Below are 21,065 nucleotides of genomic sequence, written 5' to 3'. Positions count from 1 at the left end.
GAGGCTACTTGCAAGAAAGCACATGTGCGGGGGCCACTGGGCAGGAGGGAGTTTGACATGTATCTGGAGAGTTAGAGAAGAGGCCATGACCAGGACCTGGAAGGCTACGGTGGGGATTTTTTGGCCTTGGTCCTAAGAGCAGTTTGGGGGAGCCTTTGGAAGTTTTAGCCAGGAGTGATGTGACATTTGGATTTTCAAAAAAGATCAGCTTTAGATCAGAAGATGATCTGAGAGCTTGAGTCCGAGTCTCCTTTTACACATGGTATATGGTCTATGGCCAATAACGTAAATGGATCTGGGACCCAGGCCTCCTGAATCCCATTTGGGGCTCTGGACCACATGCTTGCACATGAAGGGAAGAAGCCGGTGAGGCCACAGCTTTGCCTCCCCCTCCCAATGACCTCTAAACCCTTTCTCAGACCCCGACTGAAGAGGCTCACATTCATGGTTTGCATACTCCCCCTTCTTAAACTCCCCCGTCCCCTCAGGGCCTTCTCTGAGTGGATAAGAGAAGATTCACTCCTGATGTGGAGTAAAGGGAGAGTCCTACTGGATATGGGGGCGGGTGAGGGGGTGGAATAAGTGAACTGATTCACTTAACTATTTCTCTATCTCTAGGCAGTTAAGGTTGTTTGAAATGTTAACTGTTAGAAAAAAATACTGCAAAGAATATCCATGTCTATATTGTTTTCAGGGAACTTAATAAGCTCCTAAAACAAGATAAAAGCTTGATTCCAAATGCTTTCCAGAGTTTTATCAAATTACACTCATTGAATGAAAATTACCAGTTTTATCAGTGCCTTCCTAGTCCTTTAATGTTTGCTCATTTAAAGAGTTTCCTTATTTCCATTTGAATTTCTTTGCAAGAGAATGAGGAACATAATATATTGCTTACTAATTGTTTGTGTCTGCCTCTTTAGGGCTCACTTTCTCCTTACATTTTCCTCTAAAACACGGAGTGACTAAGACGAAGGGGAAAAAAAATCAAGACATGTTTACAGTTAAAACTTTTTATTGTTTTATAACCAAATAAAAATATCAGAATACATTTATGGGGCAGGTCTCAGATATTGGCTGCCATCTTTCCTCCTTTAATTCTGTGCACTGGCCTAAGGGGAAACAAAGAGCTGGGAGAAAGGTGTGCCTTTTGGAGACGGTGCTCTTGGGTCCACTGGAGAGTATGCTCTGAGAAAAGTTGTGTCATTTGGGTGGAGGGGAGTGGGTAGCAACCAGGTGGAGCCCTTTTCCGGACATGCAAGATGCCATTCCAAGTGGGGTGATTTAGGGACTCTGCAGGGCACTGTCGTCCATAGCTGGGGTGCTTAGACACCTGGAGGAAGTCATGTTCCCCCTTTACAACTGGTCCCCCAGTAGGGCAGCAAGCCACGGAGAAAGAGCTGATGGGATGGTGGCAAAAAGGCAGCCATGACTGGTCAGTCCTGGTGACCCCTGCATCAGGAGTAGAGGGCGCTTAGCTCTTTCATGGCTGGTCCTCTTGATGGCACGTTGGTAGCACCCAGTTTTCAAATCCCGTTAGCCAGCATCATGGCACTCCCAAGGCATGGAATTAATCATTAGGAAACTACTAGGTAGATGGCTTTAGGCCACGGCCTGAATGTAAGCATAAGCGACGGTTCAGGTGATCCTGTAATGTCAGCACGGACAGGAGCTCTGTAGAGGCTGGCGTGCTCATCTACCTGGTGAGGCAACTGGTGTCCTGAGAGAAGGACTCTCCCAAACGGAGCTCGAGTTCCCACTTCACTTGCCATTTCAAAGCCAGTTTCTGTAAGATTTATGAACCTCCCATTCATGCACCAAGATTATGCAAAGAAAGAGGGGATAGTGGGGAGCTGTGCAAAAGCAAGGAAACTGGCAGTGTGCAACACTATCCAGAAGCTGTAATGGGGTCACTGGCTTTTCTGAGCACAAGACCCATGACATGTAGGGGAGGCCACCTGGAAAGCTTGGCTGGACTTGAAACCATTAGGTTAGGTCCTCTGTGGCAGTGAAGTTTAATGGGGCAGCCCTTAAGATTAAAGAGAGTTGATGGAAAGAAAGCCTCATAAAACCAGCTTCAGTCACACTATCTCCATCCAGCTCCTCAGTTACTCCTCATGTCAAAGCATTTATTTTACACATGTGGTTCCCTTACCCGGAATGCTTCCCCCATCAACTAGACTGCTTTCAGATTTCAGCTTATATGTCACGTCCTAGGGGAAACCTCTGGCTACTCCACTGAAAATTCAGTCTGTGATTCTATGTGTGACCACTGATTAAGGCTCACCTCCTAGACTGTAAGCACCTGGGCAGGGACAGTTTCTGTGTTTCTCACAACTGTTACCAGATTTAGTCCATCACCTGACAACAGGTACTCAATAAATATTTACCAACTGAATGAAAACTGTAGGGAGACATTTTCATTCCAGTGTAAAACGAATAGTACAATTTCCCCCAGGTTATATGGCTGCCGCAAAGCAATTCCAAAAACAGGCTAAAAGAAACCAGACCAACTCCTAAGCAGTCATGACCCCTGCCCTTTCTGCTTCCTCCCAAATGTAAAAGTATATCAAATCCTAGGGTTTGCTTTAGTGAGGAAGTGAAACACCAGAGTAGATCACCCAGATTTTTCACTTTGTATTCAGAGAGCAGGTGGGTTGTTGACAGGTTACCAGTCCAGAGTGAAGGAGCCACTTGCTCCAGAAGGAGCAAGCTTCCCGTTTCGGGGACCATGCCCTGCTCCAGTGGCAAAGCCTTTTGCAAGCCCCTCTGTCCCTCTCCAAAGGCCCCGGTCGGTGGAAGGATGCTTCCCGCCTCCTCTGTGTGCAGAGGAGAACCAAAGCCTTCACTCCTTAGCATCCGGGGAGCTGTGCAAACCAACCATGGAGCTTGCTGAGCCACAGGCAGCCCCACAGGCCTTTGCTACCGAGCAGACCAGACAACAGTTAGTGATGAGCTATAGGTCTCTCCCCTTGGGTTTACACGAGGACTCCTCAGACAGTGGGAGAGGGAGAAGGGAGCTAGCCCGGTACTTCACTGTGTTCCATCGTGTCCCTTCCTGACAGAGGAGACTTGATGGGACGTTGCAGCCATCAGGAAAAGTTCATTTCCTGAGCGAGGGCACAAGCAACCAAGCAGATTCTCAGCAAAACAGTAGAGCCTCTTGGCATCAGTAACGTCGCCTTGGGGAACAGGGGTGGGAGGCAGGCTTTTCACTGTCTATTCTTTTGTACCTTTTGTTTGGTTTTTGAATCATATAAGTATTATCTAGTCAAAATATTTTACTTTAAATGCATTGAGCATAATGTCACCTTCCCGGGGGTGGGGGTGGGGTGGAATCCTCTTGCTCTCAAAGTAGAATGTGTGTAAGTCTGACCTGAAATCCGCAGCGGCTGCCAAAGCTGGCCTTCTCCTCCCTCAGAACCAGGCGCTGCGTATCTCCTTAACCAGTGCTCTCACACGTGAACGTTCGTACAAATCACCCGAAGTCTTGTTGAAACAGGTTCTGATTTCGGAGGACGACGGAGGGGGCAGAGACTGCCCTTCCAACAAGCTCCCAGGTGATGCTGATGCTGCTGGTCCACAGGCCACACCTCTGAGTGAGTAGCGAGGCTCTGCAGCCACTAAATGGGGGAAGCAGCATAGTTCAGCAGTGTGGGGCTGGGAAGGAGGAGGGTAGGGAGAGAGGCTGGGGTGAGGGGCGAGGGCCTCCCTGTTAACAACTGCTTCCACCTGCCAAGTGAGCTCCACCTATTTTTATCTCCTTAGCCCTTCAGACCCCGCCTATGAGGAGAAAGCGAGGGAAGCTGGGTAGGGACACTCAGCTCCACAGAACCGCAAGGGAGAAACGACACAGGCAGCTGGTCTCCCGTTTGGGGGAGACACTATGCCCAGAGCTTCCTGAGGCTAGGCAGTAGGACTGGAGCAGAAGCCTCCCTGCCTCCCCTTCCCCACCTTACCTGGAAACCCTCAGAGGCTGCCTCTCCCCTCAAGGGCTAGCTGCCTCTTTCCAGGCCCAGGCCTTCCCTGGTTGCTTCCTTGGCCACCTATTATTTTATCCCTGAGGGCAAGGCCAAACGTCCCCTTGGATGCTGGCCAAAGTCTTTCTCTGAGGAGCCATCATTCTCAACAGGGATTTGTGAAAGTCTCAGCTAGAGGCTGGAGGAAGGCCAGAGTGGCTGAGCCGGGCTGTGACGTCTGTTGGCTCTGGAAGGAATTACACGTGTGCTCCCCGCACCCAGGGGCCAGGTCAGCATCTCATTTAAGGATCTCTTGGATAGGGCACAGCCCACAGCACATAGCATTCACTGTGTGAATGAATGAATGAACTGAGTTCTCGGAAAAATGAAAACACTCGAGCACCACTCAGGCCCCTGGCCTTCCCCACTTCCCTCTCCAAGTCCTCCTCTTCTAGATCCGAGCCACACTGGCCACTAGGAGGCTTCCCTCCCCTGACACACAACGAAAAGCTTGTAGTAAGATCCCAAGGTGCAGAAGAGATGGCTGTGACCGGAAACACCTGTCCCACGCAAACACAAAGAGCTGCAGGCGGTTCTGCCGCAACATCTTCACCAAATCTGCTCTCAGTGAACACCTCTGGCTATGCCTCCGCTGTCTGCAGGTTCTGTAGCTGTTCCACATTCACCTTTCCATTCCCCGGGTGGCCAGACCTGTGTGGGGGGAATAGGGGGCACACAGAGGACAACTGGGGACCCTGTGAAGAGGGCAGGCCTCCCTAAGGGCAGACTCCACCCGCGGCAGCCTCTCGCTGGTGGCACTGCAGAGAGTTCGCAGAGACGGGCAGACTGGCGGAGTCCCTGGCCACAGCCCAGGTCCGTGTAGGTGCTCGGGCCGGGGCCTCCGGAGCTGTACCAGCAATGAGCAGCTGCCCTGTGGTGGCACCCTGAGGGCACCCGGGCCTCCCACAGCAATAGGCAAGGCTGGTCCCACAGCCAACACCAGCGGGGTGGTCATTCTTCCCTCTCACAGGCTGAGGAGCTCAGGGAGCACATTGGGAGCTGCTGCTAGGACCCCAGCCTCCCTGCCTCCATGCCACAGCCCCGTCTCTGTCTTCCTCACTTCTCTCCCTCCTTTGCCTGCCTCTCCTTCCCCGTCCATTTCTCACTCCTGCCCTGCACAGGCCCAGCTCCCCACTGGAAGCTGCCAGTCCCTGAGTCAACAAAGAATGAAAGCTGGGAACCAGAGGAAAGTCCCCCGGTCCGGGCCAGTAAATGGATATGGTTTACAAAAGGAGAGTTAGCAGCCCAGCCTGACTGAGCAAGACGATCCCCTGTGTGCAGCCCCCAGTCGGGGAAATAAAGGGCGTTTACAGGCCCAAAACGGGCCACGTACCTGCTCAAGGACACACAGGCAGAAGGAGAGGCCTAAGGCCAGCCTCCTGACCCAGCCCAGGGCTGCCTCCTGCACCAGGCTGAGGTCGCATCTGCAGATATGGCCAGGCTCCCCAGGGAAGGGCAGCCTGCAGGCCCACCTGTCAACATACCACCACCCTCCTAAGGCGAGGGCAGCTCCAGAATTTCTGGAAGGCATCTGATGAGGAGTAGGGGAATGGGGGGCTTGATAAGGCAGAAAAGTATCATGGAGAAGAACTGGATTCTAGAGACATACTGACTAGGTTCAAATCCCAGCTCTGCCATTTATTAGCTGTGTGGCTTGAGCAAGCCACAACCTTTCTTGCCTCGGTTTCCTCATTAGAACAGGGACTGTGAGTGTCCACCTCATTAAGTTGCTGATGGGTTCATACAAACAAAGAGCTCAGAGAGGTGCCAGGCAGAGGAAGCCTGAGGAAATGACATCGTACTCTTGTCTTAATTCTGGGATAGCACGGCAAGCAGACAGCTTTGTGGTAACTTAGGGGTGTGAGGAAATAATGGGGATCACAAAGGAGCTAAAGCACCCCTGTCCCCCACAAAGTCCAGCTTGGGTGGGTGCTCCTGCGTCCCGGATGTCCTGCCTTGTGTCCAGGTCACCCTGGAGCAGGGAGGAGAGGAGAGGGCCAGGCCGTCTCTGCAAGGCTCGTTCTCGGGTCCTCAGCCCAGCAGCCCCTCACCTGGCGGGCAGCCATTCTCCTTCTGGCTGCCGCCTCCGTGCTGTGCCTCCGGCTGCTCGGCCAACCCAGGCCCCGCCGCCGCCTCCTCTGCCTCTGGGGTCCCGTCCTGTTGCGAGGACTCAGCCAGGACCCGTAGGACGCTGGGCAGGACAGGACCCAGTTAACCCTGGCCTGCAGAGCCCAGCCCACCTTCCCCAGACTGGCGGGGTGGGGGCGTGGGGCAGGCCCTGTAGAGCCCCTCGCCCTGTGGGGGGCACCCCTCTTCCTCCAGCAGCTCAGCCAGGAGGCATGGGCAATGAGGGCTCCGTCTGCGACCAGGGTCAGGGCTGAAGGCTCAGCCTGCATCAGGGCTGGGTTCAGTCCAGGCAAGTGATGCGGGCTGACCCTCCACCTGCTGTCCCAGGCTGCGGTGGGGTGGAGGGAGTGCCCAGGTGCCCATCTGGAGCCCACCATCTGCAATTGCCCATTCTGATCCCAGCTCCTCCAGAATGGCTGGGTCAGAACCCCTTTCCCCTTCCAGTCTGCCCACAGACATGAGGGTTTCCCACTCATACTATGTTCTGCTGCTATGAATACACGCATACACACCACCATGCTCAGGGCCCGAGAGAGCCTGGAAATGGCCCCCACAGGAAAAAACAAGAAATCTATCGTTTTCTTCCGTTACCACTCCAGCTTCCCTCAACCCCAGCCAACCAGGACTACCAAGTCCAAGAATCCTAAAACATAAGTGCTAGCACGCTCACGGAGAGAGAAACTGAGGCCCAAGGAGGCCTCGGACTTGTCTGAAGTCACATGGCAGATAGCGGCAGAGTCAGGCCTGGAAACCAGGTCCCCTGCCCATGGCCTCTGGAGGCCTTTTCTTCTGCCAGCTGCTCTGAGGCAGAATCCAGCTCTGTAAAGCATGTTCTCAGAACATTCCACCTTCCGCGGCCCTTCCAGGGGAGCTCCCAATGGCCCTGCCGTCACACACCAAGCATTACCATCCAACCAGGGTAAAGTTTCTAGGCCAGGGAGGGGAGCTCTGATCAAGGGGGCCCCCAGAAAGGTCCCCCCAGGCTGCAGGAGAAGAAGCATAACTGACCTCACTTCCTCGTACTTCTTGTCTCGGTAAAAGTGGCTCTTCTTGATTAAGTAGATAAGTACCAAGTCACAGAAGAAAGCCCCCTGCAGCAAAAGAGTTAGGGTTCCTGACTCAGAATCCTAGGTTTCCAGAAAGCACCCTGCCATTTGACACACAGTACCTTCCGTCGGACCCTACAACAAGCCCTAAAGAGCACCATTATCTCCAATCAATAGATAGGAAACTGGGCTCAGAAAGAGGCACCTTTGTCCAAGGCCACAAAGTTTGTCCGTGGTACAGCCAAAGTTCGCCCGGAGTTAGCAGATGGACTCCATCTGCTCTATCAGGCCAGGCACCCCTGCGTTGCCCTGACCCCATCCAATCATGTCTTCAACAAATGTCTACTGAGCACAGGCATTGCAGAGGGAGCAAAGGAAATCCCAGAGGGCCCGTGTTGCAAAAGCAAGAGACACTTCTGGAGATGGGGATGGGGACATGGGGACCAGCCTGAAAATTTTCTTATAATGCCTTTGAGGCCTTGGTCTTAATCCCTCAGGGGGAGACCTTGAATAGGGGCAGACACAGAACTGTGGCATTCTAGAAATTTCTAACGTTCTTTCTGGTAGTCAGTGTGAGAGATGGGTTGGAGAGGATCTGAAGAACAAGAATGACAGGGGTGGTCAGGGATGGGGGAACGACAGGATGAGGTTGAGGACGGAGCTAACCCAGGAGAACCCACCCACACCTGTTCACAGGGGCTTCGGACCAGAGCGCATGGTGCACACGCCCGTCTCATCCACCAGAGGGCCACTCCAGCCGCAGCACGGAGGGGTGGGGGTGTTTCCTACCAGAAAGAGGAGGGAATGAAGCAGGGGGGGTGGGCCAAGGGAGACCTGGGCCTCTGACTCAGGGCACTGCACAACTCTTCCCCCGCCCCTGCCAGATGCCCTAAATGTTATTTATCAACTCCTCCTTCCACCCAACCCAGCCTCCGCCACCACCTTTCCCATTACCTTGATTTCACAGGTATGTACCCCATGCCCTCGTGTTCCGATTTACCCACATCATAAGAAAGTAATGACTGACAGTGGCCCCTCTCTAAGAAAGTTACATAAGCAAACACAGGATTCCCTAACAATGGTTGTTTGCAGTGAAGAGGAATCCTTTGGGGCTCACTGTCACCCACCACCTCTCAGGAGAACAGCCTTGCTGAATCCTCTGACTTGTTGATACTGTTACACGGTTTTCCTGGCCTCAATAAAAAGTCCATCCTAGGTCCTGCCAGAGGCCTCCAGTGGGGCCAAGAGGACGAGGCTGCCGGAAACCCTGGCAAGGAGCTTGCCAGGATGGGCAAGGGCCACCCACGGACAGCAACCATGTCTTTAAAAAAAACTTCCAGAAGAAAAAAGGGGCATGACAAGAGATTCGGGGGAAAGCGTTGCCCACCCTCCAGCAACTATTTCCTCTCCTGTGCGTCCCTCTGGGCCCAGCTGGACAGATCTGAGGAAGGACCACAGCCTGACTCCCTCAATGCTCATCTTTTTAGCCCCCGGATTTCCAACCGGGGGTGATTTTGTTCCCCGGGGGACATGTGGCAATTTCTGGAGACATTTCTGGCTTTCACAAGGGGGAGAGAAAGCACTGTGGGCATCTAGCGGGGAGGTAGTGCGATGCTGTTAATCATCTCACAGCACACAGGGTGGCCCCACACAGAAGAGCATAAGCAGTAGGGCCACAGCTGAGCAGCCCTGCATATAGCTGGATCCTGCTTCTTTTTAGCAGCAGTGGAGATGAAGCTCAGAAGTTCAGGGTTGACCCAGGATCCCAGAGAACCCCAGCCCCGCCCCCAGCTCCAGAGCTCCAGGCAGATACCTCTCTGGCTCTGGAAAGAGAAAGTCAGTCAGTCACTGCCACCTGGGGCTGTTGGCAGGTTTCAAGTCCCAGAAAGCCCTCTACCCGCATCCCACTGACCTCGCCCGTTCTTATTCTTTCTGAGGCATAAGGACAGCACCTCTGGAGCAGTGTCCCCCTCCCCGGCCAGTGCTCAGAGGGTGAAGGTGAGGGGAAGGAGGTACTCACAGCACCCATGAGCGCCACCCCAGAGCCAATGTTGATGATTGTGGGGATGATGTTGAACTTCCCTGCCTGTAGCACAGAGAAACACAGCAGGGTGAACAAGGAAGGGCGGACAGCAAGATTCCTAGGTACTCCCAACATGCCCCACTCCAGACCTGCCCGGCCTCAGGATGAGAGATACACCCACACACCTTGCCATTCACCATCACATCAAAGCGGATCCCATAGGCCTTCATGAGGGTGCGGAACTCCACTCCAGCTCCATCTCGGTAATATTTGGCAAACCTAGGGGAGACATGGCCCAGGGGAGAACTTCTGTGCTTGGCAACACATACCAGGTCACTTTGGAGATTTATGAGCACCCCCAGGGAGGTTGGAGACCCTCTTGCTAACGTTATGGTAAAGACTCCTCCAGATCTTTGAAATCCTTACACACATCCCCCAAGAGGCAAGGGCTTTCCCACGACACACTGGGCCAACCCAGGGCCACTACAGCACTGATGGAAGTGACCGAGCTAAGAAGCTAAGCCTCGGCTTCCTGGCGAACCCACAGGGTGACAGGAACTTCTCTCCTCTCCCAGTGATGCTCCCAGCTGGCACCCCTCACCTCTCCTCAGCTCCTTCTCCCTACACCTCCACTCTGACAACCTCCCCCCAGTAAGGGGTGTCATAGTGCTGGCACCCAGAAAAGGACAAAATGTGGCCAGGGTCACAAGACAGCAAGTCTAGCCCCAGTTACCTGAAGTTGTACCCAGAGGAGATTGAGTTTTCTGAAAATTTGTTGTCCAGACGGCTAAAAGAATAGCGAGGGTTGCATTCAGAAGGAGCTTTATCAAGATCACAATCCCATTCAATCTGAATTCCTATCACACCACCCTTGATGAAGAAGAGACAAGAATTAGTGCACAGAACTTTGTGGAGATGGGCAGAAGTCACAGACTGGCTCTTCACCGAGAGCTGGACAAGACGGGGAAAGTGCTCAGGCCACGGGTCAGCCCCGCCGGAGCATCCTCCCAGGAGGAAGGCAGAAGCTCCAGGTCCCTTTGGAGAGGCTGAGAAAAGCACTTTGCTGACAGCCCCCACCCCCCAAGTCCCCTGTTTCATGCTTCCAAGGAGAAGGGAACTACTGGAGCCAGCACCTTACATGACAGCCGGACGCACCAGTGGGGCTCCTTCGGGCTCAGTTTCAACTGATGCCCCCAAGGACTGCGAACCAAACAGCAGGTGCTCGCTGTGCGTTTCACTGAGTGCCTGGGTTCTGACAGGCTGTGCGTCAGAGCTAATCCTGAAGACAGTGAGTCCCTGGGGCAGGGGACTCTGCACTACCACTCGACCCCAGGCATCCCCCTCCTCACCACCCTCTTCCTGGGCCCAGGCCCAGAGCTCTTGGGCCCGTGAGCCCCCAGGCAGGGCTCCCTGAGTGCACGCTACCCACCTGCAGGGCTATCTCCTGGAAGTTGCTTCCCGTCCAGCTGACCACAGACCCCAGTCGGAAGATGGGGCAGTAGGGGTTCTCAGGGCCAAAGTGACAGGACTTCAGGAAAGCCTTGTCTTTGGTGTCCAGCACATTGGTCCTGGATGGAGGCCACGAACAGACAGTGAAATGAAGCCGAGACTGGCTGTTCCCGGGCCAGACACAGCCTGACTGATGCAGAAGTCCCAGGGCCTTTACCTGGCCCAGGCTGAGTCCCCGACTTCAGCCCCTCCTCAAGTCCTGGCTACTCCCCCTAAGCACCCTCCTCCATTCAAGGACAGAACGCCCCTCCCACAGCAGAGGGGAGGCGTGCCCCAGCATCACCCAGTGGTTCGTTCACATGCAGATGTCGCACACGCCCATGCACACGGGCCCACGCACAGTGAACAAGGAGGCAGGCCCTAGATCCCCGGGAAGCAAGTCCCACATACTTGGAGAAGTTGAATTTGGGGAAACGGATGAAGTTCTTTATGTAAATGGTGAAGTCTTCAGCCTTGCCCAGGAGTGGCTTCCTGCAAATCAAGCCAAGACAGTCTGTCCAGGAGGCCCTGGCCCTGCTCCCTCTGTACATCCCCCCAGGCCTGTGGCACGGCTGAAGCCTGCCTGCTCCCTGGGTCCCCTGGAGCCTTTGCCGAGGACCACCAATTTGTTCATGTAGGGGTGATCCTCAGGCCTTTGTGGGGCGTCCTCAGAAAGAGGATCTCAGAGTACACATGTCTCCACCATCAGGCTGAGACCCGCTCACTGCCCAGGTAGCTCTTCAGGGTCCCGAGGCCATAGCCACTCACGCTGGCCTGGACTTTGTCTCCACTGGGCACCAGGCGAAGATCTCGCAGGTGCCCCTTTGCATGTTCCCCACCCGAAGGCAGCGGCCAGTCCGCACTCCTGCGAGATTGGGACGGGAACAATGCTATAAGCCTCCTGGCTCCAATCCCCCCGCTTTGCTCCCAACCCCGCCATTCCAGGCCTCACCATTTCCAGCCACAACGGGCTCCCCAGGAGGGCAGTCACTGTCTCTGTAACACAAGGCATCCGGAATGCTTTCACTCTGCCGGAAGAGAAGGGGCACCTGGCTGGGCGTTCCCCTGCAGGGGCTCCAGTTCAGAACCAAGGTCCCACCCCAGGAGTTGGGACGGGGTTCCTCCCCTGAGTGGGGCCACACACACCCTGGGAAACCTGCTTCTCTCCCCCCAAGCGATGCAGGTCTGTGCTCCAGTGTACATATCCTCCGGGCATTGGAAGGGGGCAGAAACCCCTACTTCAGGAGAAGGGTAGACCCCAACCACTGATGGAGGCTCACCCCCCCACCCCCAGCTTTCTGCACCAAATCAAACCTCAGCACAGGTTTTCTGCTGCTGGTTGGGGGTCATGATCAAGTTGGTGACGACAAAGAAGACGTTCTCTCCCTGAGAAGCCAGAGAGGGGTTGAGGGACATCCTCTTACCCTCTCGGGGACCCTCCTTCCCAGGATTCCTGGCAGGGGGTGTTGAGGACAACGGGGCCACAAAATCAGTGGATCCCACCCATTTGCCCACTGACTCTGAAGTCCTTGAGTAGATGTCCTTTGATAGGTCCCTTTCAGGCCCACAACCCCAAACTGGCCCCATCCACGGATCCCTATTCTGACCTCAGCCCCTGGGATCTAAGCCCAGATCTGGGAGAAGAGGTACTGACAGGGTGGCCAAGGCCCTGGCCCGGGCCAGTTGTGAATAGGCCAGGGAGCCATTCCCAAGGGCAGCAGCTAATGTACGGGAGCAGTTCTCTGTGCCAGGCCACCTGACTCACACTGATCTGGAACTCCTTGGGGCCCCATTTGGTCTCTACAGGCTCAGGGTTTGTTGGGAAGGGAGCGGTCCCATAGGTACAGTCAAGGAGGACAAGGGGTTGGTGTTGGGGGAAGGATCTGTGCAGGGTCTCCATCTGCAAACCCTGGCAGCTGTCCCAGGCCAAGGGAGAAAATCGATGAAGTCCCTGGGTACCTCAGCAGCTTCCTATGTGACCCACCCCGAGCCAAGCCCTACTTGTGGAGGTCCCAGTGCTGGGTGGGGCTCAGACCTGGGGTGGGATGACGTAGTCCGCAACATCCCAAAGTCGCTCTCCAAGCTCAGAGGTGTTGGTGAAGGTCACGCCCTTGACTTTCGTGATGATACTGCTCTGCAGGGAGGTGTCGGTGTCTTGGTAACCCTTCTTCACCAGGAACACCCACCTGTGGGAAGAGGGCCCGGCAGGTGGGCATCAGCGTCACTGCTGCCCTCTGGGAATTTTCCCCAGGGTATTCACCTTTCCCCAGCTCCTGGGCAGGGGCCACGATGGCACTGCTGCCTGAGACCCGATCCTGCAAGCAGCAGAGGCGACAAGCAACCCCGAGAGCAGGAAGATGGCTGCCCTCAGGGGCTAAGGCCTTGAAGCTGGCCCAGGCTGTGCCAGCCCGCTCACCCCTGCGCTGGTGATGTGACCTCGGGAGGGCCGATGAACTCCGGGGGTCAGCACAGGGACAACAGTGCCTCCCTCCAGGGGTGTGAGGACAGTTAAAGGAAATGGGGCATAACCTGAAACTAATCATGAGGACACCTCAGACAAATCCAGCCTGGGGCATTCTACAAAAGAGTACAAAATCCTATACTCTTTGACACCCAAAACACATGCAATAAAAGAAAAAATAGATGAGTGGAACTTCATCAAAATTAAAAACTTTTGTGCATCAAAGGACACTGTTGAGCAAATGAAAAGATAACCCACAGAAAGGGAGAAATATTTGCAAATCAGATAGCTGGTCAGGGTCTGGTACCCAGAACATATAAAGAACTCTTACAGGGGCGCCTGGGTGGCGCAGTCGGTTAAGCGTCCGACTTCAGCCAGGTCACGATCTCGCGGTCCGTGAGTTCGAGCCCCGCGTCGGGCCCTGGGCTGATGGCTCAGAGCCTGGAGCCTGTTTCCGATTCTGTGTCTCCCTCTCTCTCTGCCCCTCCCCCGTTCATGCTCTGTCTCTCTCTGTCCCCAAAAAAATAAATAAACGTTGAAAAAAAAAAATTAAAAAAAAAAAAAAAAAGAACTCTTACAACTCAGCAATAAAAAACACAAATAACCCAGTTAAAAAAAGGAAAATAACGAGTGCTGGTGAGGCTGCAGAGAAACGGGTACTTGCCACGGTACAGCTGCTGTGGCAAAGTCTGACTGTTCCTCAAAAGGTAATGATCTGTCCTCGCAACTTCACTCCAAAATATACACCCCAGAGAACTGGAAACCCACATGCACACAAAAACTTGCACATGAATGGTCTCGGCAATGTTGTCTGTGACAGCCAAAAGGGAGAAACAACCCAAATGTCTGTCCACACAGAAGAAGAGACAAACAAAACGCGGTTTATCCATACAGTGGGATCGTGTTCAGCCATAAAAGGAATGAATGACTCATATATGCGACAGCATAGGTAAACCTTGGAAACATTCTGTTAAGTGAAGTAAGGGAGAATGCCAACCCACTGCTAGCAGTTAGTTACGGGTTTTCTCCTGGGATGATGGACAGGTTCTGAAATAAGATAGCGGTGATAGTTGTAAACATGGTGAGTATTCTAAAAGTCACTGAATCGGATAATTTTAAATGCTTGAAACGGTGCGTTACATACTATGTGAATTTTACTTCAATTTAAAAACTGTAATAAAATAAAAATCCTGCACTCTTGAAAAAACATCAGTGTCATGAAATACAAAGACAGTCTCAGGTACAATTACAGATTAAAGGAGACTAAGGAGATAAGACAAATGAATGCAAGGCAGGATTTCAGATTTTTTTTTTTTTTTTTTTGCTATTAAAGGTAATTATTAGGGGTGCCTGGGTGGCTCAGTCGGTTGAGCATCCAACTTCAGCTCAGGTCATGATCTCGCGGTCTGTGAGTTCAAGCCCTGCGTCGGGTCTGTGCTGACAGCTCGGAGCCTGGAGCCTGCTTGGGATTCTGTGTCTCCCTCTCTCTCTGCCCCTCCCCCATTCATGCTCTCTCTCTCTCTCTCTCTCTCTCTCTCTCTCTCTCAAAAATAAACTTAATAAAAACAATTTTTTAATAAAAAATAAATAAAGGTAATTATTGGAACCATTTACAAAAGGTCTGTAGGTTAGAAAATAATATTGATTCAATGTTAATTATCTAATTTCCATAGCTGTAATTGGTTAATTAAATAAGAGAATTCCTTGGTTTTAAGAAATACACACCAAAGTATTTAGTGGTAAAGGGGCATAATGTCTGCAACTTACTCTTAAACAGAAAAAATTGCATATATACACACACATCACGTGTGTGGAGAGAAAAAGGGAAAAGGACAACACAAACGTAGTAAAATGTTAACATCTGAGCAATCTAGGTGAAGGACGTTTCAAAAAGTTTATGCTACTCTTGTAACCTTTCTGTAAATCTAAAATTATTTCAAAATATCAAAAAAAAATTTGTTTTTTCAATGAGATGGCACATGTAAATTGCTTAGCACAGTGAGTGCCAGGCCAGGGAAGAGCTCAATAAACACAACTCATCAACTTACTGGTGACGTGACAGTTAAGGTTAGAGACTATACAGCTTGACCGCTTGGGAAAGTTGGGAGGCCAGGAGAGGGCAGGAAGCTGCCTGCCTGAGGCCATGCAGGAGTGATGGGGGATGGCCTTCACCCCCCATGATGCCAGTAAGGGTTCTTTGCATAGCAGGTGCCAACCAAAATGTGCCCACCCTCTTCATCTCTGGAGGCAGACCTGCTATGCCCTAAGTCCTAGATTCTCCTTGTCTCCAAGGAACCCTGAGAGGGCTGGGACAGTGAGCCAACATTAGTAGGCACAAACTGGGCCCAGCCTGGACAGAAACATTGAGCAAATTCTCAGGGAACAACACTCATTCACTCATTCATTCATTCATTTCACACCTACTTCCTAGCAGTTAGGTGATGCCAGGCCCTGCCTGCCTTCATAGTGTCTCCAGAATGGACGGGAGTCAGGCATTAAGCAAACGATCCCTGTGGAATGCATCAGAGTTACTCGAGAATGTGGGTCTGAAGCATGAGCGGGCGCTAACCAAGGAGAGGCGTAAAGGCACATGTGGCTGAGGAACAGCGTGTCCAAAGGCCCTCAGGTGGGAGGCATGCGGGTGCCTTAGGGATGAAGCTCCACGGGCAGTTGGGGCAGTGGGGGCACTTGGCCTTCTAGTGAGGTCAGGGTGGCGCTCCCAGGAGGAGCATCTGTTCCTCCCCCAGTCAGGAAATAGTAGGGACTCAACAGCATTTACTGAAAGCAGCAAAAGAGGCACACCAGCCTCCCAGACATCTGGTGTCATTTCCTCCCTCCACCTGTTCCCTCCCTCCTTGGGGGCGAGGGTACTGAACAGTGCCTGGCCGAGCAACTCCAAGGAGCTGCCCCCTCTGCCCATGGTGCCAGCTCCCACCAGGTGGGAGGGGGGGAAGGTAGAGGCAGAAGGTCCGGCTGGGTGCCCGGTAGAGGGCCTCAGGGCAGGACCCCCAGCGGGACACCAGAGAGGCCGCCCGACCGGGGTGTGCTGAGTTGACCAGAAGGGAGTGCTGGGACATACCAGGCTGCTGAGTTGTCCCGGCCAGGAGCTTGCCACTGAGCTCAGTGATTATAAATAACCCACCCGGTGCCTGGGCCTGCACCAAAGAGACTAGGGAGGCTCCCAGAGAGACAGCTGGAGCCAGGCCCCTGCGTCTTTGCCCCTTTCGAGTGGCCCCGACCCCAGGGCCCCGGCCCAGAGGAAGGAGCTGCCCACGGAGAGGCTGGTAAATGAAGGAACACAGATTTCCCTGCCCGCATCTCATCACCTCCAGAGCCGGTGGGGAAAGAGGGCTCTCTCCTTACCTACCACCCTTAGACCTAAGAGCCCCTGGCCGAGCCCGAGGAATGCTCGTCCAGGTCCCAGGTCCCTGGAGGGGGCAGCCGCGGCCCCGCGCCTCCCCCACCCCCCGACAGCCCCCGGAGAACTCACACCACCAGGTAGGTCAGGATGGAGACCTGCAGCAGCCGGTAGAGCAGGCCCACCTTCTTGTTCTTGGCGATGACATATTTCTCGGTCTTGTAGTCCAACAGCGACTGGGAGAGCCCCTTGCAGCCCGCCTGCCCCATGGCGCTGCCTCACCTGCGCCTGCGGCCCGGGCCTCCGCTCGGGTGCCGCATGGGAGTCGCCTCTCGCCGCTGCTCCCCGCGGGTCCTAGGAGGCTCGGCACTGCGGCTCCCGAGGGCGCGACTCCAAGCAGCGGGGTCGCCGGCCGGGCGTGCAGGGCGAGGAGCGCGCGGGGGCACCGGCCGCTGCGGGCGAGGCTGCGGAAGCCGCGGCCGGGGCCCGGGGGGTGGGGGTGGGGTGGGGGTGGGAATGGGGACGGGGGCGGCGCCGGGCCGCGACCTTGCTGCCACCTCGCCCTCTTCCTCCTCTGCTGACGGCGACACCCCGACCATCTGCCGGGCCACCGGCCGGCGAGGGCACTCCTGAGGCGCAGGACCGCACGTGCGGCGCAGGAAATCGGAAATCCGGCGCTGCAGGGGCGAGGAGAGGAGAGTAGGCAGGGCTGCTTTTCAAACCCACCTTTCTCTACTCCCAAAGAAATCCCAGGGGGCGTTGAATAGATGGAATAGATAGGGAAACTGAGGCCAGGGGAGGAGGGACCTACAGCGCAGGAAGTGAGGAGGGGTTGAAAAAAAGTTGGAGGCAAACACACCAGGTTTCTTGATTTTTCCTGCTCTCTGGGGAACCTTGATTCTCACCACTCAGGCTGAAAACACTGAAGACAGGCCCGACCCACGGCTCCTGTGTCCTCTGTGTTTAAGTGGGTGTTCCTACTGCAGCAGCTGCCTCTCTTTTAAAACCCCACGTTCCCAGGGGGTCAGTTGGCAAGCAGGCCCCAGCCAGCGCCCACAGCATGAAGAACTCCCCACCACACCTAGGACAGACGGATGGGCTGGGGGTGTGGAGATGCAGGCAACCAAGACCTAGGATCATAAAATATGCCCGGGAGGGGGGGGGGGCGCTGTTCAGACCAACTGTTTGATAGGTCCCCAAAGCAAGAGATGGGCCTAGTCTAGGGTGCTAACCCTGCACCCCTCTTCACAACAGGTGAAATGAAATGAGAGGGTGTGAGCCCTGGGATGAAGGAGGGCATGTCCAAGATCAGTTTTAGAAGTTACGACAGCCACGGAGAGGCAGGCCCCTGGGCGAGCTATGTGTGCCCCCCCCCACCCCCTGCCTTGAGCTAACACAGTACACCCACTCACTTTCTACATCCTGCCACCTGACCAGAAACAGTTTGGCTCCTCTATCTACCCTGGCCTTTCATATACCTGTGAGAAGTTCCCTTCCCTGAACCACAGGCTGCAGGAGTTGGAAGGATCCCGAAAGCTCACCAAATGTGCCTCTAAAAGTAAAAACTACAGGGGCGCCTGGTGGCTCAGTGGGTTAAGCATCTGACTCTTGATTTGGGCTCAGGTCATGATCTTGACGTTCGTGAGATGGAGCCCCACGTGGGGCTCTGTGTTGACCCAAGCACGAGACCTGCTTGGGATTCTATGTCTCCCTCTCTCTCTCTGCCCCTCCTTCCTAGGTTCCCCACCCCAGTCACTTTCTGTTCCATTATTACCCCTTCTTATTCCCTGAAAGCACTTGTCCTTCTTGGATAGGACCTTGCTTACTTATTGACTGTGTCCCCCACTAAGACCAGAAAGCTCCTGGAGGATGGGGACCTTGCCTTTGACATCTTTGTATCGTATGCCTACTGCTGTATCTGCCATATATTAGTTCAATATATATATATGTTGAGTGAGTGAACAAAATCAGGCCTGGTTTTTTTAAATAGGGAGGAAATTTGGAGCTGCCACCCTGTCCCAGTCATGACTAAGGATTTTAGAAGCTGATGTCATCCTGGGGGGGAGGCTTGGGAATTGTCACCAGACCTCCCTTCCACTCTCCTACAGGCCTCTTCCTCAGCCCTCCTCTCACATGGATCTCCAATACTCAGGGGAGAGGCAGCCTCAATGGAGTGACACCACATCTGTGAAGATTCCCATTAACCTGAGCCCATGAGGAGGCCTTTCAAGACCTCAAGATCTGGCCTGAAGAGTTCGAGGCTGGAAAGCATCACCCCCCACAGAGCCCCCTCACCCTTGCATAAGCCGCGTATAGGATGTGCCCCACTGGGTCTCTCCCCCCCACAAAGGGAGTTCCAGGCTTTGTGGCATGGCCTGCGTGTTCTCCTGAGAGATCCTAGAGGCCACGGCCTTCATTTTGCAGGTTGGATCACTGAGGCCCCAGGTCATAGGGCACAGCCTAGCACTAGCTCCAGTCCCATGCACTCTCCCCTGTTCTCGCTTTACCGAGTACCTACTGTGTGCTGCGGCAGAGGCTGAAATGCAAGGCTCCCTGCCCTCTGTGGCTCAAATAACTGCCACTCTAGACCCTTCTAGAGAAGGGTCTCTGCACTTATTCGCCCACCAGTGTGGGCAGCCCCTCTCGAACCACCCCATGACTCAGCCAAGACCAGGCTGCAGTTTCTGACACAACTATCCTAAAGCTTTAGGGACCACATGAGGGAAGACTGAAGGGGAAAGGGGCACTCTTGGGGCCGGGCCAGACCCTTCCTGTGGATTCCCTTATGGCGCAGCTCCTTAAGACTGCTAGATCCAGACCCATCAGTGGGTCATGGTATCAATTTACAGGGTTACAACCAAGCACATTCAAAAAGAGAGAGAGAGAGACATTTCAAGAGTTGAAGAGTTCAAGAGCAAAAGCAAAAATGAGAGCGAAAATACCAGTGTAGGGTAGGTATAGTTTTCATGAAACTTTTGTTTTTAGTATGAGTGTGTCCATGTGATGTGGAATGTATTTCTTCCTGGGGCTCAGGGTCACAACACTGTGAAAAATGCTTCTAGAAAGCTGCAAACCCAAGTATCTGCAATCTACCTCCATATGGGGGAGGCCAGCTCACCACTCCCACCAGTTCAGCCAAACACCCAATATACCCAAGGCGGGAGAAGGGGCCTATGCACTTTACATCTCCGTCGTTCAAATTCTAAGTCAGGGATGTTTCCAGATCCAAGATGAATTCTCCACTTGAAAGAAAATTGCCTACTGCTTTTGATTGATAGTTTTTCCAGCTTCCACCTAACCCTATCTCGTCTTACAAGCCCCAAGGCACCCTGCTCCAGTATCGTCACCATTACCAGATGTCTTAGCGCTCACTACTTGCCGAGCACTCTTCTAAATGCACTATGTGTGTGGGCTCACTTAATCATCACCACCCTAACCACCTATGTGGTTGGTACAATCATTATCTTTATTTTTCCCTAAGAGGCTAGATGAGTCTACGAGTAAGCATCTGAGCCAGAATTTGAATCCAGGTGATCTGGCTCTCCAACCCCAGCGGTCATCTCCATTTGTCACCATGAGCACAGTGCTTTACAGTTTCCACATCAATTCACTTGACTCATTCTGTGAACCCAGCCAGAGAGGTAGCTGTCAATCCCATTACACATTTGATGGAACAAGGTCCCAGGTCACCTAAAAAGCTAAAATTAGTCCTCGGTCTCCCAGCCATCCACTCAGGGCTCAGCCCTCTGGAACTGTGGCTTCCTCTGAATGACCTTTAATATGTAGCTCACACGTTTGCCCTGCTGCTGTGGAGGGAAGCCACTGCCAAGGCCCAGAAGTATAGAGCTCCGCAGAGGGCAATGGATTCTCTCATGATGCCATATTGGAGTGAGGGGTCCATCAAGAGAATGGGCACCTTCTGCAGGAGCTCCCACTGCTGTGGGGGGTGGAGCGCATTCTGGCATGCCAAGAACTGACCACGTGCCTTGAAACTTCACTTCCTGGGTCAGGGGTCAGGGGTGAATGGCCTGTCTTCAAAGTAGTGAAAACCCCTCCCTGGCTCACCACCACATCCCTTCCCTCCCCTCTCCCAAAGACATCTACATGATGCTTCATTATCATGAGTGTTGGCAGTGAGTGAACCATTCTCATCTGGTTCACAAGACTTTGTCCAGCTGAAAGAGTTAAGGCACCAGCAGTAAAGTGATAGGGAATTATAAGATGAATTTTTTTTTTTTTTTTTTGGAAAATGAATTTCTAAAGGGCCTTTTTTTTTTTTCTTTTTATATCATCTCACTTGCTCCTAAGACTTGCCAACATTTTAAGCTTATTGTTCTGTGTGGTTTGGACCCCCTGCTGTGGCCATCTTGGTCTCCTCCGGGTCCTGGGATAATTTCTAGTTAAAAACATGATGGATCCTCAAATGTTGAAGTTGACACAGACAGAGCCCTCACATGTCTCCCCCAAAGAAATGTGCTGGACTCTTTATTTAAGGGGAAACAGACCCTCATGATTCTGACTCCAACCTTTTCTCTATACCATTCTC

At 53.4% G+C, this 21,065-nt stretch overlaps 1 protein-coding gene across 3 annotated transcripts; it reads right to left on the bottom strand.

Moving 5' to 3' along the window:
• Positions 1-994: 994 nt before the first annotated feature.
• Positions 995-17,364, bottom strand: P2RX5 (purinergic receptor P2X 5). 3 transcript variants are annotated; one of them, XM_047080590.1, is made up of 13 exons: positions 16,652-17,364; positions 12,736-12,886; positions 12,015-12,086; positions 11,653-11,728; positions 11,469-11,565; positions 11,112-11,192; positions 10,642-10,780; positions 9,946-10,082; positions 9,398-9,491; positions 9,210-9,275; positions 7,152-7,234; positions 6,068-6,207; positions 995-4,667 (listed from the first exon to the last, which is right to left on the bottom strand). In XM_047080590.1, the coding sequence occupies exons 1-13, from the start codon at positions 16,786-16,788 to the stop codon at positions 4,639-4,641; spliced, it is 1,302 nt and encodes a 433-aa protein (XP_046936546.1). In that variant the 5' UTR covers positions 16,789-17,364; the 3' UTR covers positions 995-4,638. The 3 variants fall into 3 exon arrangements, with proteins under 3 accessions (XP_046936546.1, XP_046936548.1, XP_046936547.1); XM_047080592.1 differs by having other exon boundaries at positions 16,705-16,781; XM_047080591.1 differs by lacking the exon at positions 6,068-6,207.
• Positions 17,365-21,065: the final 3,701 nt, after the last annotated feature.

This window comes from Lynx rufus, unplaced genomic scaffold, assembly GCF_022079265.1.
Source record: "Lynx rufus isolate CCGP_SWC_20201006 ecotype Redwood Valley unplaced genomic scaffold, mLynRuf1.p SCAF_18, whole genome shotgun sequence".
NCBI lineage: Eukaryota > Metazoa > Chordata > Mammalia > Carnivora > Felidae > Lynx > Lynx rufus.
This window is presented reverse-complemented; position numbering and strand designations above follow the sequence as displayed.

Excerpts from the sequence above, each read along its gene's own strand:
- P2RX5 (XM_047080590.1), bottom strand. The coding sequence starts at position 16,788 with ATGGGGCAGGCGGGCTGCAAGGGGCTCTCCCAGTCGCTGTTGGACTAC. Across the intron at positions 11,729-12,014 it reads AGCAGAAAACCTGTGCTGAG|AGTGAAAGCATTCCGGATGC; the intron begins GTTTGATTTGGT and ends CTCTTCCGGCAG. Across the intron at positions 10,083-10,641 it reads TCCAGGAGATAGCCCTGCAG|GGTGGTGTGATAGGAATTCA; the intron begins GTGGGTAGCGTG and ends TTCTTCATCAAG.